This window comes from Gossypium raimondii, chromosome 5 (assembly GCF_025698545.1).
Source record: "Gossypium raimondii isolate GPD5lz chromosome 5, ASM2569854v1, whole genome shotgun sequence".
NCBI lineage: Eukaryota > Viridiplantae > Streptophyta > Magnoliopsida > Malvales > Malvaceae > Gossypium > Gossypium raimondii.
In genome coordinates, this window is record NC_068569.1 from 36,851,132 (window position 1) to 36,866,772 (window position 15,641).

The window sequence follows — 15,641 nt, forward strand, 5'->3', positions numbered from 1 at the left end:
TTCCTTTTCTGGAAGAAAATCGCACCATTCATAACATGACATAGAACAAATATCTTACACTATCACTGCATGGGAAATTCCATTCATGTCATAAACGTTAATATAAATATATGTTTTACAACATTAAATTGAAAGACCATTAGGAGGTGAACAATAAAACAAGATACGATAATCTAAAACAACATTTGGTATTTGAATTTGTTATTTTTTCTTAATTTGGTATTTTATCTAATTTGGTACTCAAATTTGACATTTTTTCTTAATTTAGTATCTAAAGTTGACGTTTTTTCTTAAGTTGATACATAATATTTTTGGAATTTAATTTGGTACCTAAATTTGACTCTTTTCTTAATTTGATATCTATTTTTTTCCGATTTAGTACTTAAACTTGTCAAACATTTTACAAATTACTCCAATATGCTAACAATGTTATTTTTGAGGTAGCAAAAATAAAATAAATGATATGATATTTTTTTATATGTTCAATTACTATAATTTTCTTTTAATTTGAATTTTAAAACTCTTTTTTTATTTAATATTAATTCATTAAACATAGCTTTATACCTATTCTTTTAACATAAATTTTCTCACAATATCTTTGTAGCATAACAAAATAAAATTTAACACTACTAGTATTTTGTGTAATTTGTAGGTACCAAATTGAACCTAATACAATTTTAGGTACCAAATTAGAAAAAAATGTCAAATTCAAATACTAAATTAAGCCCCAAAAGAGTTTAAATACTAAATTAGAAAAAAATGCCAAGTTCAGGTGCCAAATTAGGCAAAAAAAAGTTTAGAGGTACCAAATTAAAAGAAAAAAAGAAAAAGAAAAGAAATGCCAAGTTTTAAGTTTAAGTACCAAATGATACATTAAGCCAATCTAGAAACATTTATGTAAATGGATGTTTTTAAACATCCCGCTCCATTGCCGTCCCCGTCATATAAGCATAATTAAATCCCAGAATGTCAAAATATACGAAACAAAGCTAATTTAAAACAAGAACTAGAAACTGTTGATATACATATTGGGAGTGTATAATATGGTCATCACTCCTGATCTATAAAGAATCGTCCAGACAGTTCGTCCATTTGGAAGGTTTCAGATGGTTTCCAATGGCGCTTTCTTTGGTTAATAAACCAGTTGTTGATTTGCTTCGGGTCCAGTCCCGTCGTTTCAGCCAATGCCATCTTATCACCTTCCTTCAACCACCAACAAAGTAACAGCAGTATTGAGCAAAGAACCATTCATACGCGCTAACAAAGGATTGAATACGACTTCGTAATGTAAACAATTGCCCTTAACTTATTTTCCCACAAAATCGTGGGGATGAACCGGGACAGTTCAAACACAAAATCAAGCTGGGAGAAGTAAGAAGTTACCGTCGGATACGGCCATTTGCTGTGAACATTCCACCACTCTAACAATATTTGCCTTGCTTCTTTCGGAAGTTTTCCTTTCTTCTTCTTCTTTGAGAACTCCAGCTTCAAGGTGGTAATATGATTGCCAAATCTATGAAGCAGAAGATCTTTGAGACCTATGTCTTTGCTTCTTGGCTGCAGTTCTTCCACGTCATCCTCCCCAACACTAACATCTCCCTCCGATGATTCACCGCCTTCATCTGCCCAGGAACACCAAGAATGAAAACACACACGCATAGGAGGAACACAATTTCAGTCATCAGTCACATTCCTAAAATATAATGCTCGGACTCGGATATGTTCAATTTCTTTTACATTTTCCCATGAATCAAGAATCTCCTTAAAGTACCATATTCTTGCGTCCCAATACGCATTCAGTAAGGACGCTTCAAGAAAAATAACTATCTGGTCCAACAAAATCCAAACATACATTGTCCAAAAACTCAAGAAATGATTGTGTGAAAGGGTTAAACGTATAAGCAACATTCCAGAAGCACTATTTATTTCTTGGCTAGCCGTTCCGAGGACAAAAGGAAAGAAGCAAACCAAACACCCAAAACAGCCAGTTTCAGCATTGCAGCAGAGCTCGTGATCCATTTTGAAAAGAAACAAAAAACTTTGCAATGGTACATCTCTCATACATTCATTTCTAGCATTAATCTGATGTTCAAATTCTAAAATTCACATAACTACTTTTAAGACTTGACTTATTTTATTATTCACATTAAAATTAAGTATAACCATATGAATTCAATAACATCACAATTATCTAAGTATCTTTTGGCCAAAAAAATTATCTAAATATCAAAATCTAAACAACCCAAAAGATTTTGACTGAATTTGAATCTAAATTTTAGACTTAGATTGCAAAGTCAAATATCTAAAGTTATTATTATAAAAAAACGAATTCAAATAATAAAGATATGAAATATTAACATCAAGCACTCCACTCAAAATCTGCTATAAATATAATCATTTTAAATTATAGCAAAATTATGATGATTATGTAATAAATATATTATACAAAATCAATATATAACTTTGATTGAATAGTATAATACAAATACTGAAAACAATAGAAACTTGAATTCAAAGCTTATGATTTGTTTTTTTTTCTATGTAAAATATTTAAAAGAACTTTTTCAAATAATAAAATTTATTTTATAAAATAAAACATTTTATAATTATCCAATGAATTGGCAGCGTACTTGATGTTTAATATATAGTATTTTATTTAAATATTCTAGTGGAACATCTAAGTTTACACCATCTACAACTACTATCCTCATTAACTAGGCAGTTAAAAGGGTGAGATCTCAGTCAGCAACGGACCATTTTCCAACATAAGATAACGTCAACATCAAAACCGAAAGGCAAAGACATGATCATTTGGGCAAATAAAAAAGAACTCAGTGTCTGGTCATGTCTACTGCCAGTCACACTGAGTCCGACAGTCCGAGTCGAAATGACAGTACAGGCATCACCATCACCCAGAGAGAGAATGAGACTACACAACCCCACCACCCCCTAAAAATTTGAAAAAAGAAGGAAGCCTACGCCCTTTGTGTCGTCCTAGAAATGGCCCCATCCGTGGCTCATTGAAGTGCGATGGAGAGGGAAAAAAATGATCCAATTCCAGCCGAATGTTTTAATCAAATCAAATACCATCTTTTATCAATTTATAATATAAAATACTTTTTATGAATTACTTCATATTTAATTAACAAAAAAGAAGTTCAAAATATTAGAAAATCTTTCGAAAAATAGATAAATGAATCAATTCAATTTTGGGGATTATTAGAAAAAGAAAACACGGGAATTGTTTTGGGTATGAGCCGAAGCAACATAGATGGGGCCGGCGTAGGAGGCCTGGTCTGAGCGAGATACTTACACGTGTGGTATACATTAAAAAAGGCCGAGACATCGGAACCCACCCAATGGAAGGTGCGGCATGGGTACCAGAGAAGGAAGACCAGAGAGAAAGAGTGTTGAAGAATTGAATGATTTTGTCTGATTCTGATGGATCCACAGCGAAATCTGCGGGTGTCCATGTGATAACTTCCTAACCACCTGATTTTATTATTTTTTATTATACTGGGATCCGAAGGCCTCCCCGATTCTAGCATTCAATACCAGTATTACTCCATTTCTAATCCCTATCTATAAAAATATTCAACTGTGATCAATATTTGATGGCCCCAGAAAACTGTGATAAATATTCGAATAATAAATATCTATTATCTACTCCTAACATTCAAGACTAAATCAAATGACAGTGATAGCTTTTTTCTTTTTAATCATCAGCTATGTGCAGTATGAACTATGAACCGCATTATAGAACAGAAATAGGACATGTTATTTTCTAAAAATGTCCCATGTTATTCAAATATATATAAAAAAAAACAACAAACCTTAGCTCATGTCTAAATATACTTCACACTAGTACTCCAACCTAAAACAAAAGGACCGAAACTAAGACAGCATCGCGTGAACAATGTGCGAAGGAAAAACCTAGATTATGTTTCATATAAAAATTTTGAGCCTCACCATCAGAATTATGTTTAGAACTAAAACATCCATAGGAAGAACAAACGTCCAACAAAAAGCGTACAACACAGGCGCTTCTCTAGATATACTACAGAAAATTCCGCAAGGAAAAGGTGAACTATCTTAATATGGTCGGTTCAGATGATTATTCTGTTGATTCAAATAAAACCGAACACCGTTCACCTGCGGAAGTCGGAAGATAATCCAATAAGGGAAACACGATTTGATGATAATTAATACCACATGCAGAAAACAAATGGTTAAACATGAGGTTTTACAACTCTTAAGGAGCCTGCAAATTGGTTCTAACAAAATCCATGCGGGTCTCTATAAAAGACTACAATGGTTGCATGTGCAGTGAAAATAGCTTCTTTCTTTTCCAGTTACCCATAGATGAGTAAATTGTATAGAACACCATAGTTGAAAACTATCGACAAACCAGAATGCAGTCATTACTTTCTCAAGTCTGAACTCTAAGGCTGCTATAGGCATGCCAATTGCATAAGCCTCTTTTGTAGAGAAGGAAACATATGTTATCCGAAACAGTCATTCTCCCTAAAGTACCCATATTCAGCACATACTTGAATATAAATACTCATGTTGAACCTTGAGATTTGTTCAAACACACTAACATATCGGCCAATCCAATACCATACAATTCTAACTAAGGCATGTATAGATCTTCATAACTTCAAAAAATATGTAAAAAAAAGGCGCATATAATTTTAGATTACTACTACGGTACTGCTAGACCAAAACCTCTTTTGTATGCTTAATAAACTATCCCTAGTGGCCTTCTATGTTATCCAGATTCTTTATTTTCCCTAAAATATCTGCCTGACACAATCAAACATGAGTACGAAATATAATCCTCAAAATACATGATAAAAACTTCAAAAAATTGAGCTTACCTGTGCAAGACATATACCTATATCAGACACTCGCTTTCAAAAACCGGATAAACTAGATAGCACGAAATTGGGATCAACAAAATTAATAAGAAAAACAGTAAAAACATAGCTTATTTAGATCCAACACCCTGTTTTCAGTTCATGTAACAACGGTGCACATTATTTCCACACTACACAATGAAGCGACCAGAAAAGTGACAAAAGGAGAGAAGCCATGAACTCAGATTTTTTTAAAATCTCAGCAGAATTTAATATGGTCGACTCATGCAATCACATTTAAGATGTAATAACTACAAAACAATAAGCATGAGGTATGAATCGAGGCCTTTCTTATCTTTTTAAGGTGTAAATAAAATAGTTGTAATCATAAATTATTTAAGCTTGGCTTAAAAAAAGTATGAATTCGTTTGGTAATGGACCTCTAGGCCTCTTTTTAATAGTACCATTATTTCCACATATTTTAATAGGACCTCATGGCCTTTTTTGCTCTCTTTTTTTTTTTATTATAATGGACTTCTTGTTTAAGTAGACCGCATCAAACTTCAAAAGGGTGTGCATTTGATAGTCACCCTAGTAGTGCCAACTGAGCTGAGCTACCGTTGCAGCAACTAGGAGAACATGATTTCACTTGCGGTAAAATGCGTTTTATTGTCTGATTTAAGGGTTTGAGGGGTATGAGTAGTAGTAAGAATTGTATATTAAAAAAAAAAAATCAATCTACCAGTCTTTACTTCTAAACCAAACCATACATGCAGTTTCAAAGGAATATGAAACAATTATCAGCCAGATGAAAATAAGCTCATTAGTGTCCAAAAAATAAGGTTTAATGAGCATGCTATATCTATAGTACACAGCCTCAAATGTGAGTACGGATGTCTCCAGACGCACGTTCCTCATTTTTAAAGCTTTAAACATGTTAGAGGGGTCGAAGTACATAATCCGAACGTTCAATCAACTCAAGCAACTAGCCCTAGGCTTAGGTTTTTGCATCAACTAAGGCATTGCAAAAAAGAAATAGTTGAAGGCACTGGTGAGAATCAAACACGCAACTATTTCGCATGGCAATCACTGAGCTCTGAAACGTCAATTCAGAGTCTCAAAAAACCCAAAAAAGATGTTTACTTTCAGGCTTTCATTTTTCTCTGACAAACAGCAAATGAGAAATAATAATAATGAAACTAACACAAAAATGTGAAAGAAATGAACTAACAAACAAAGATGATAATCAGCAAATGCAAGACCCTGATGTCATTGACAGTGATGGAATTGGAGAAAGGTGACCAATCTCAATTCCACCTTAACTATGGAGAACTTAAGACGGGAATGGTGACTAAACAAGGACAAAGGGTCTATATTATCTTTAGGGTTTCTTGCGTTGTCTGCTAGTGATACCATCATTATTGAAATACTAGAAAGATCTATTTTTCGAGTACTATTATTGCCCTCCATTAATGAGTTCTTTAGCAGAAAATGATAGAGGAGGTCTAAGAATGATGATGACCAGGAAAAGAATGGTTACCGCCATCTTGAGGGTTCCATAATCCATATTATCATGCACCAAGAACCTACAAATCCCAAGTTTTGCCTGCCAGTTGCTGGGACTCATGCGAGGTTTAAAGAATAAAATAGAGCTTATTCAGCTCGTTTGGGGGTAAATTTTTTACCGTAGCTGGAGCAGATAATGAGACCATGGAAAAAGAAATAGAAGAAGATTCGAGAAAAGCACAAAAACCAAGAACCCAAATATTAAATTAATCCAAAAGAAACACTCTGACTAGTGAGGGCAAGGATACTGACCAGAAAGGCCTGTAATGGAGGCACCCGTGCAGAGATTTCGAAGCTGCATCTCGATCTTGTTTAGAAAAGTGGTCGCTTCATCAAAAGGCCTTGAAATATCAGACTTGTATTTCACCAACATATCGCAGTAAGTTTCCTAAACAAATTAAACCCCAGACCATCATACATATATACACACATACATATATATATGGTATGAAAATCGAAAACCAAAGTAAGCTTCAAAGCGAGCAAAGAGAAACCATGAACTCGTCGAGCTCAGGATCGGCTCCCAAGCAGGTTGGCAGGATATCCCGCTTGTTAACATCGGTCTCCATCAGAATTTCGTCTAATATCCTCGCTATCTCTGGAGGAGCTCCGACCTAAAATAGAAAGAGAAAGGTACAAAGAGCTTAGAACAGTACTCAACCAAAGTCCCAACAAATTGTACACGCCCTATTTGATGATATATTCCAGATAAAATTATGGGATTTGATCGAGTACGAAAGTTTCTTCAAGAGTAAGAAAAAGGTTGAATCTTGACTTGAAATTGAAGAAGAAAACAGTAGGAAGTGCGAACTATTTCGAGACTAAAATCTTTCGTAAACCCTCATTAATGGCGGAAACTTAAAATACAACTAACAAAGCCACTGTACTAAATCTTACCCTTGAAGTTCCTGCACACATTAACAGTAATGTTATACAACATCATATTTAATGAAGCTAAAGTGGGGAAAAAAAAAGAGGAAAAGACGATTGAAATACTTTTAAAAAACCTGCAGCTTTAAGTGTATTGTTTGCACCAGAAATAGCAAAAAATAATAATGATAATAGTAACACCCTTTTCGTAATTCTAGTTGGCTTCACCTTCTGGCAATCAATATAAGCTTCAAGCAGCCGAGGATAATAAGGGTGAGAAGCGATTTTGGCTTTGATCACGTTTGAAATGTCCACTTCTCCTTGAATTTGAGGGGTGACGTAAGCGGCTTCGGAGATGGCGGAGGCGACAGAGATTAACTCGTCGGATCCAAACGCCGGAACCCGATCGGAAGAACAAAGCCGAGGTTGGTAATCAGAAGGAAAGATCATGTTCTCCGGTGACATCAAGGCGTTGTCAACGTACTGATCTCCCATGGAGTAGAATCCGTATATTTCATCCATGAAAGCTAACGTCTCTCAGAAAATAACTACTAAAATGAGAAAAGCTTGAGTTTTCTTTTTTTTTTTTTGAAAAAAGAAGGTTGAAGATAATGGTTACAGTATGAAGTTCTGGATTTTTGGGTCAGAATTATTTATCAAGTATTAGTTATTATAAGCTTTATTTTTATTTAAACTTTAAAAAAAAAGTAAAATAAAACTGAAAGATTGAATATGATGGAATTGGAGTGGCAGAAAAGAACTGATAGTGGTGTTGGGAAGATCGTTTTTAGGAGGAAAATAAAAGCAATGACAAATGCTCTGAAGGAGAAGCATCCATATCTGGATCGGGTCGAAATTTTTAATATTCTATTTAAAATATTAAAGATATATATTTAATAGTTAAATTTTTAGGTTAAAGTGCGTGGGAAGTGGATTAGAATAATTTAGTTTATATTATTAAAAAATTAAATAAATTTAAATTGTAATAGAATATAAAAATGTCTTGATAATTATTATTTTTAATTTTAGTTTAATTCTAAATAAAATATTTCATTTACAAAATAATAAAAACTTTAAAAATATTAACTCTGTTAAATAGTAAATGATATTTTGTTAAATAGTAAACGCTAACTTTATTTCAATTTGGCCTTATTTGATCCCTTTTAATAGTATAATAGCCAAATCGATCCATTTAATAATAAAGAGACTAATTTGATCATCTCCTCTTAGGTACATTCACTGTTCGAACCTTAGAAACAACATTGTTGGGAGGGGCAACCTTGAACATAGACGAACATGAAGAATACAAAAAAATATATATATAAAAAGATTTAGTTTATAAATTACAAAATTAATACATTTTATGTCAATAAATTACAATTATAAACATTGACCATAAAGCGAATATGAAAAATATAAAAAATTAGAATTAAGATAAACTCAATTTAAAGTAAGGTAAGCTACATTAGTAGTGACCCAACTATCAATATTTTTTTGGTAACTCAACTATGAAAAGTTGGAAAACTATAATACAACTATTCATTTTTTTCTTTTTTAGTCGCTGTTATTATATGAATAATGAAAAGAGGGTGTGATAACTTTTAAAAAGGCATAATAATATATTGAGCCATCTACATTTACACATTGTGTTAATATAGTCTTAATTTTTAAAATTTAGCCATCAATATTTACACATTACCTAATTTTATCATATTTTTACATTAAAATATAATTTTATGCACACTGTAAATTAGGAAAAAAGAATTTTTTAAATTCCATTTATTATTAAACAAGACAATCATCAAATACATTACTTTCCTTATACTTCAAATTTCTAAGAATTTGATATATCTTACAAATAATTCATTTTTTGTTAACTTGAGCTACTGACCATTGCTGAAGCAAATCAAAGCTAAAAATAAATAATTTTTTAAGTTGTTCGACTTCCAACTAGATTGAATTAATGAAATGAGAATTTTTTCAAGCAATTGAATTAGTTATGTACCACCCTTATACCTGACTCAACTACCAAGTCAAATATAGGAATGTCAAATTTGAGTGCCAAAGTAGTCTTGGCTAAATTCAATCTTCCGAACCCTTTTTTCGATCATATTTCAAACTTATTAATGTGTATTTTTCATATTGCAGCTGTATCAGACCAAACCAGGTAAAATTTTTGATAAAAATTCATTTCAAAACCACATTTGTACAAAAAAAAGTATAGATATTGACACTAAAGAATCAGTACCTTGGCTTTTGTATCGATACCCCTATGTTGTATTGATACCGTTTTAAGCTTCAATGTTTGAAAAATTAAAGAAAATACCCTAAGTACCGATCCATAGGTTAATGTATCAATACTTCCTCTCTAGTATCAATATTTTACACTTGGTATCGATACCAAAATGAGATCCGATGTTTTATTTTTAACTAGGGATTGTTTACCAAATTGGTCCTTCATATTTTACCTATTTTAGCCCCTATTCAATTGGCAAATTAAACCAAACCAATCCATATAGCCTTCATCTCCAAGCATTCTTTAATCCCAATTTCAAGTACCAATTCATAAACATATAATTATCTCATATAATTTAAGTAATTATCATGTTTTACAATTAATTCCCTTTAACACATCAAATTTAAAACATACTTAGGTACATGCCATTTACTAAAATAAAGAAAGGAAACTTTACTCTTTTCATTGGGCCCATTGACGTGATGAGATGAGATGCCTTCGATCTTCAAAGATCCTTTTCTTCTACTCTTAACCTACTCATATGAAACACGCGTTAAGTTATTGTTAGCTTAGTAAGTACAACCAGAACTTTAGTTACATTTAACTATCATAAAACTTACCTTATTTATACAGAATCATTCAATGACATGTTATCTTTAATAATTTTATATTATACCAATCAATTATCACATCTTTCCATCTATTATTATTGATTGACAATTTAGTCCTTTTCAATACATTTAATCTTTTTACCTTTTCACTTAATAAATGCGATATTTTATTTAGAACCTGTATTCACAAATAACTTGTAACTCACCATTTACTTATCATGTCTTTTCATCTGATACTATTATTTATCAAGTACAATTTAATCTCAATTCAATACATTTAATTTACTTATAACTTCATTTTACAGATACAATATTTCAATCATTAACAAAAGTAATCGTTTACCTTGTATCAGAGGCCCAGTAGACTTAATAGAACACATTGGATATACGGAATAAGACGAGACACCGTCGAAGTGGGTAAACAGAGAGCACGCTAAATTTCTTTAATGGCATGCCATCTATATCCCCAATAGTTCTTATCTTGCCTACTTGAGCATTTATATCAGTATCAATTATATTTTCACATTTTAGAAAAAAATTCAAATACTTTTCATGTATTTCATTTTAGTCCTTGTAACATTAATTCATAAAATTGTATCTTCCACTTTCATTAATACATGTAACATGTCTCAATATTTAATAATCTTCCATAATTCACTATTAATCATCACCATACATTTCACATGTCACTTTTGCATACTTTATAATTTAGTCCTCTCTTTTCATACTTCATCAAATATACTCATAATATTGCTATATCATTTCACATATCAATCTTTTACATATCTCACTTCATGTATACACTTACTTGTAAAATTTACTATTTTATCAACATTTACATCTTTTATGATTTAGTTTTTTTTCTCACTTTTAATCTTTTCTCTTTATCATATACTTAATATATGAATCCACATCATCACTATCTTATTTTTAATCAAGATCATATCTTTTCTTCATTTTTATACATGTAAACTTATATTTAATATCATGTAAAGACTTTTTCTCATCTAATTAGACTCAAGAATTAACAATTTAATTAAAATAAGTAAGATTCTAGTTGTACTTACAATTCAAGACTTGAAATCAAGTTTCTTCTTCTTCTACCTTTGGACACCCCATTGCTTTATTTCTCCACTAGTCTCTTACTTTCCTTTACTTTTCTTCATTTTCCATATAACTTAATATAATTTTTACACATTAAATCACATTCACATATCCTAATTCATGTTTTTCAATCAAAAGTAGCATGTATTTCAAGAGAAGTTTATAATTCTTACCTCAATTGCTTATATTATCCACTAATCCTTATCTTCTATCTCCTCTAAAACATTCATGGATGCATTTCTTATGAAATTAAGGTGGCTACCACTATTCTCTATTGATTTCAATCACTAATCATGAAAGGAATTAGAGGGATTAAGCTTAATTGGCTTGGTTATCGTGGAAAGACCTATTTGTAAAGAAAACAAAAGATGAAAATAATGGAAAATGGGAGTGACGTGAATGGATTAAAAAGATGAATGATTTTTCTCCTTCTTTCTCCAATTTTCTACACATTTCTACATAAATATCCATTTTTCTCCTGGTAGCTAAGCATGCCAACCATTTATAAATTAAAAAAAAGTAGTCAACCCTTAAGACCCATATTTCATCATGATACAAAAGCCTTTAAGTTCTCATACTCTATTTCTTCCTTCAATCCACCAGTTCAGAGAGGTAAAAAAGCTTACTAGTTCTTCAATTTCTCTACTACCAGACTTCAATTCACGCGACTGCAATGACATGCAGAGTTTCCTTCAGCTGCATTCCTTTATTCTTCAAGATGATTGAAGAAGATGATACTATGAAGGGGAAAAAGATTCGTAAACAGAATTGAGAAAATTCTGTCTTCGCTCACACCTATATATACTCCTTAGGCAGGGTCTTCACTAGCCTCCCCAACCATCTATTCTTAATCATGTTGTCTCCAACTATGGAACTAGTCGGTTCCAATCTAATTAAACTGGAATTGGAATTCAACTAATCACAATTTAGCCACTAAAATTTTTGAATGTCCTAACGAGGTTTGACAATTTACTAGCCTTTTTAATTTAATCCTACTTTTTCCTAATTGTGGGTTAATAGCTGGTAATTGGGTGTTACACTATGTATCGACTACCGATAGTTAAATAAAGTGATTCATATTGATGATTTGATTGATCAGCTGAAAAGAACGACTGTATTTTCAAAAATTGATCTCCGATTGAATTATTATCAGCTCAAAGAGAAAGAACTAGATGTGTTGAAAATCACTTTTTGAGCTCGATACAGACATTATGAGTTTCTGGTAATGCCGTTTGGGCTTACTAATGCTCTAGCCGCTTTTATGGATTTGATTAACAAAATTTTCCAGTCATATCTGGATCAATTTGTAGTTGTATTTATTGATGACATACCGATTTATTCGAAAGATGAAAATGATCATGATCGATATTTGAGGACTATATTACAGACTTTTCGAGAAAAGCAATTATATGTAAAATTCAACAAATGTGAATTCTAGCTACAAAAAGTGTGATTTTTGGGCCACGTGATATCGGTTGAAGGTATCTGAGCTGATCTGAATAAAATCTCAGCAGTTATAAACTAGAAACCTCTAAAGAATATCATAGAAGTGCGAAGTTTTCTGGGATTAGCCAGATATTATCGATGGTTTGTTAAAGGATTCTCGATGATAGCCCTTCCATTAACAAAATTGTTACAGAAAAATGTCACATTTGTTTGGTCGGACAAATGCCAACAGAGTTTTGAATAGTTGAAAGTAATGTTATCAGAAGCTTCGTTTTTACTCCGCCTAAATTTGGGAAAGAATTGGTAGTGTTCAATGATGCTTCACTTAACGATTTAGATCATGTATTGATGCAAGAAGGAAAAATGATTGCTTATTCTTTTCGACAACTTAAGCCAAACGAGAAGATTTATCCTACACTGATCTAGAACCGGCTACAATTGTGTTTGCTCTAAAAATTTAAAGAAATCACTTGTACGGGGAGAAGTGCCATGTTTTCACTGATCATAAAAGTCTTCAATACTTACTGATGCAGAAAGTATTAAATTTGAGATGGTGCAGGTGGCTTGAATTGCTTAAAGATTATGATTTGATCATTGACTATCATCTAGGTAAAGCTAATATTGTAGTTGATGCCCTTATTCAGAAGTCTCTATTTGCTTTAAAGGCAATGAATGCTTGTTGGACTTTGGAGTGAGACAATTCTATTTTAGCCAAGTTGGGGGCTAAGCCTGTATTTCTTCAAAAAATCCAAGAATTGTAGAAAGATGGTTCTGAATTGTAAGCAAAACAGAAACTTGTTGAAAACGATCAGACTTTTGGGTTCAGTGTTGAAGATAACGATAATTTATATTTTCAAAACCGTTTGTGTGTACCGAAGAATTCAGAGTTGAAACACGACATTCTGCACAAAGCTCACAATAGTGCATATACAATATATCCGCGCAACAATAAAATGTATAACGACTTGAAACCGTTGTACTAGTGGCTGGGAATGAAAAGAGAGATATCTGATTTGTGGCAAAATGCTTGGTTTGTCAACAAGTTAAAGCTAAACATCAGGTCCTATCGTGTTTATTACAACCTATAATGATTCCGGAATGGAAATGGGAGTAGTCACTATGGATTTCATATCAGCATTATCATTAATGTCGAAAAAGAAAGATATAATTTGGGTAATAGTTGACAAATTGACCAAATCAACACATTTTATTCTTTTGAGGTATCACCTCGTAGGACCTTATTGCTGTTGCGGTGTCGCTCCATAGAGCATACTGATTGCCGTCGTGGTGTTGCTCTATGGAACCTAATAACCGTCATCATGCTGGGGTCTCGAAGAACCTATTTCACATTTCACCTTAATGCTCAAACACCAAAGTGTCCCATCCATAAGGTTCAGAGCTTCGCACATCACGTTTTGCTCCCAGCAACCTCAGATGGTAGAGCCTTAACAGAATTCCAATTTCTCTATTCCTTCGTCCATTGCTTCATTACACCATTCCTAAACTTGATGCTCGAACACCTCAGTGTCCCCTTCGCAAGGCTTAGAGCTTCACTAATTACATTCTACACTTAGCAGCAACGTATGTCGGTATCTAACTAAAATCACTCCTCTTTTCCCCAATCCTAACTTTGTTTATCCTGTTGATAAGTCCTTCCCATACCATGCATACAATAATCATGTATACCATACAAATTATTGCTATAAGTATAACATGCCAGATAACCATTCAACAACTATTTATTATTAAACAATCAGCACAGAACTGACAATATCACACAACAACGTCTATCAGTCAGAAGGCAGGGTGCAAAAACTCACCTTGTTTCCTTATCCTTGTCAATTTAGCTTGTCTGAACACCAGAGCCTTCTTCGTCCTGATAACTAAGCATTTCAACCATTTACCAATTAAACTAAAAGTGGTCAACCCTTAAGACCCATAATTTATCATGATACAAAAGCCTTTAAGTGCTCTGATCTACCATAATTTGGTGTAGCATATTAAACTAGTTTTTGCACTAGAGGAGCTTAAATAAAAGTACTTTTATTATATTTTAGTTTAAATTCAATAAAAATGTATTTTGAGTCTTTCATTGACCTTATGGGTTGAATGAGGCCTAAGGCAAGCTAATGTATTTAGTGAGTGTACAAGAGACCATATAAGGGCATAGGAACTCAACACTGGTCGTTGTGTTACAACATAGGAAATTCGAGGTCATAACATAGGGAGCAAAATGCAAGATTTACCATACTGCCTTTGGTGTCGTGACACAGCCATGGGATGTCGCGACACACCCCTGAAGCTACCTTAAACTTGAGCATATTGCCTTCAATGTTGCAACATAGACACTGGGATGTCGTGACGTCAGTCTTATATGGAAAATACTTATGAGCTAAGGGCGTTTTGGTCAGCACAGTCAATAGTTAAACATGAGAGTGTCAGCTAACCTAGGGTTGAGGATAACGACAACCCTAAACCTAGGGTTGAGGATGACAACAACCCTAACTCTATATATAACACCTCTAACTCGTATTCGTGGCCAGAATAGGGTTACGAAGCATTACCAGAGTTTACATTTCAAAACAAACACAAAAATTTTAAACATTTTAATTTATATCATTAAATATAGCAAAACCAAAAACTAACACCTTGAATGGTCTAATTACCATTTAAGTCCCTTTTCCGTTATTCAATTAACCATTTAATCACTCAAATCAAATAGTGATTAAATTTTACATCTTTTATAATTTAGTCCTTCTTAATTAATTAACCATCGAAACTTTAAAATTTTTCAATGAAACTTTAATACCACCTTAATGACACTCCATAAATATTTATAAAAATATTTACGGCTCGATTTATAGAAACGAGGTCCCGATACCTCATTTTGTAAAACCACTTGACCATAGGATTATACCATTTGAACTTAATAAATCGTTTATATAACAT

The 15,641-nt window shown here is 32.7% G+C and overlaps 1 protein-coding gene across 1 annotated transcript; it reads right to left on the bottom strand.

The window, feature by feature from the left end:
* Positions 1-830: 830 nt before the first annotated feature.
* Positions 831-8,113, bottom strand: LOC105766002 (homeobox protein knotted-1-like 6). The gene is made up of 5 exons (XM_012585301.2): positions 7,524-8,113; positions 6,920-7,039; positions 6,678-6,813; positions 1,384-1,622; positions 831-1,203 (listed from the first exon to the last, which is right to left on the bottom strand). Exons 1-5 carry the CDS (start codon positions 7,815-7,817, stop codon positions 1,051-1,053), a joined length of 942 nt encoding a protein of 313 aa, XP_012440755.1. The 5' UTR covers positions 7,818-8,113; the 3' UTR covers positions 831-1,050.
* Between the last annotated feature and the right edge of the window lie 7,528 nt (positions 8,114-15,641).

Coding starts and splice junctions, on each gene's coding strand:
- LOC105766002 (XM_012585301.2), bottom strand. CDS start 7,817: ATGGATGAAATATACGGATTCTACTCCATGGGAGATCAGTACGTTGAC. Junction 7,040..7,523: donor CTTATATTGATTGCCAGAAG/GTGAAGCCAACT, acceptor TTTCTATTTTAG/GTCGGAGCTCCTCCAGAGAT. Junction 6,814..6,919: donor CTGAGCTCGACGAGTTCATG/GTTTCTCTTTGC, acceptor TAATTTGTTTAG/GAAACTTACTGCGATATGTT.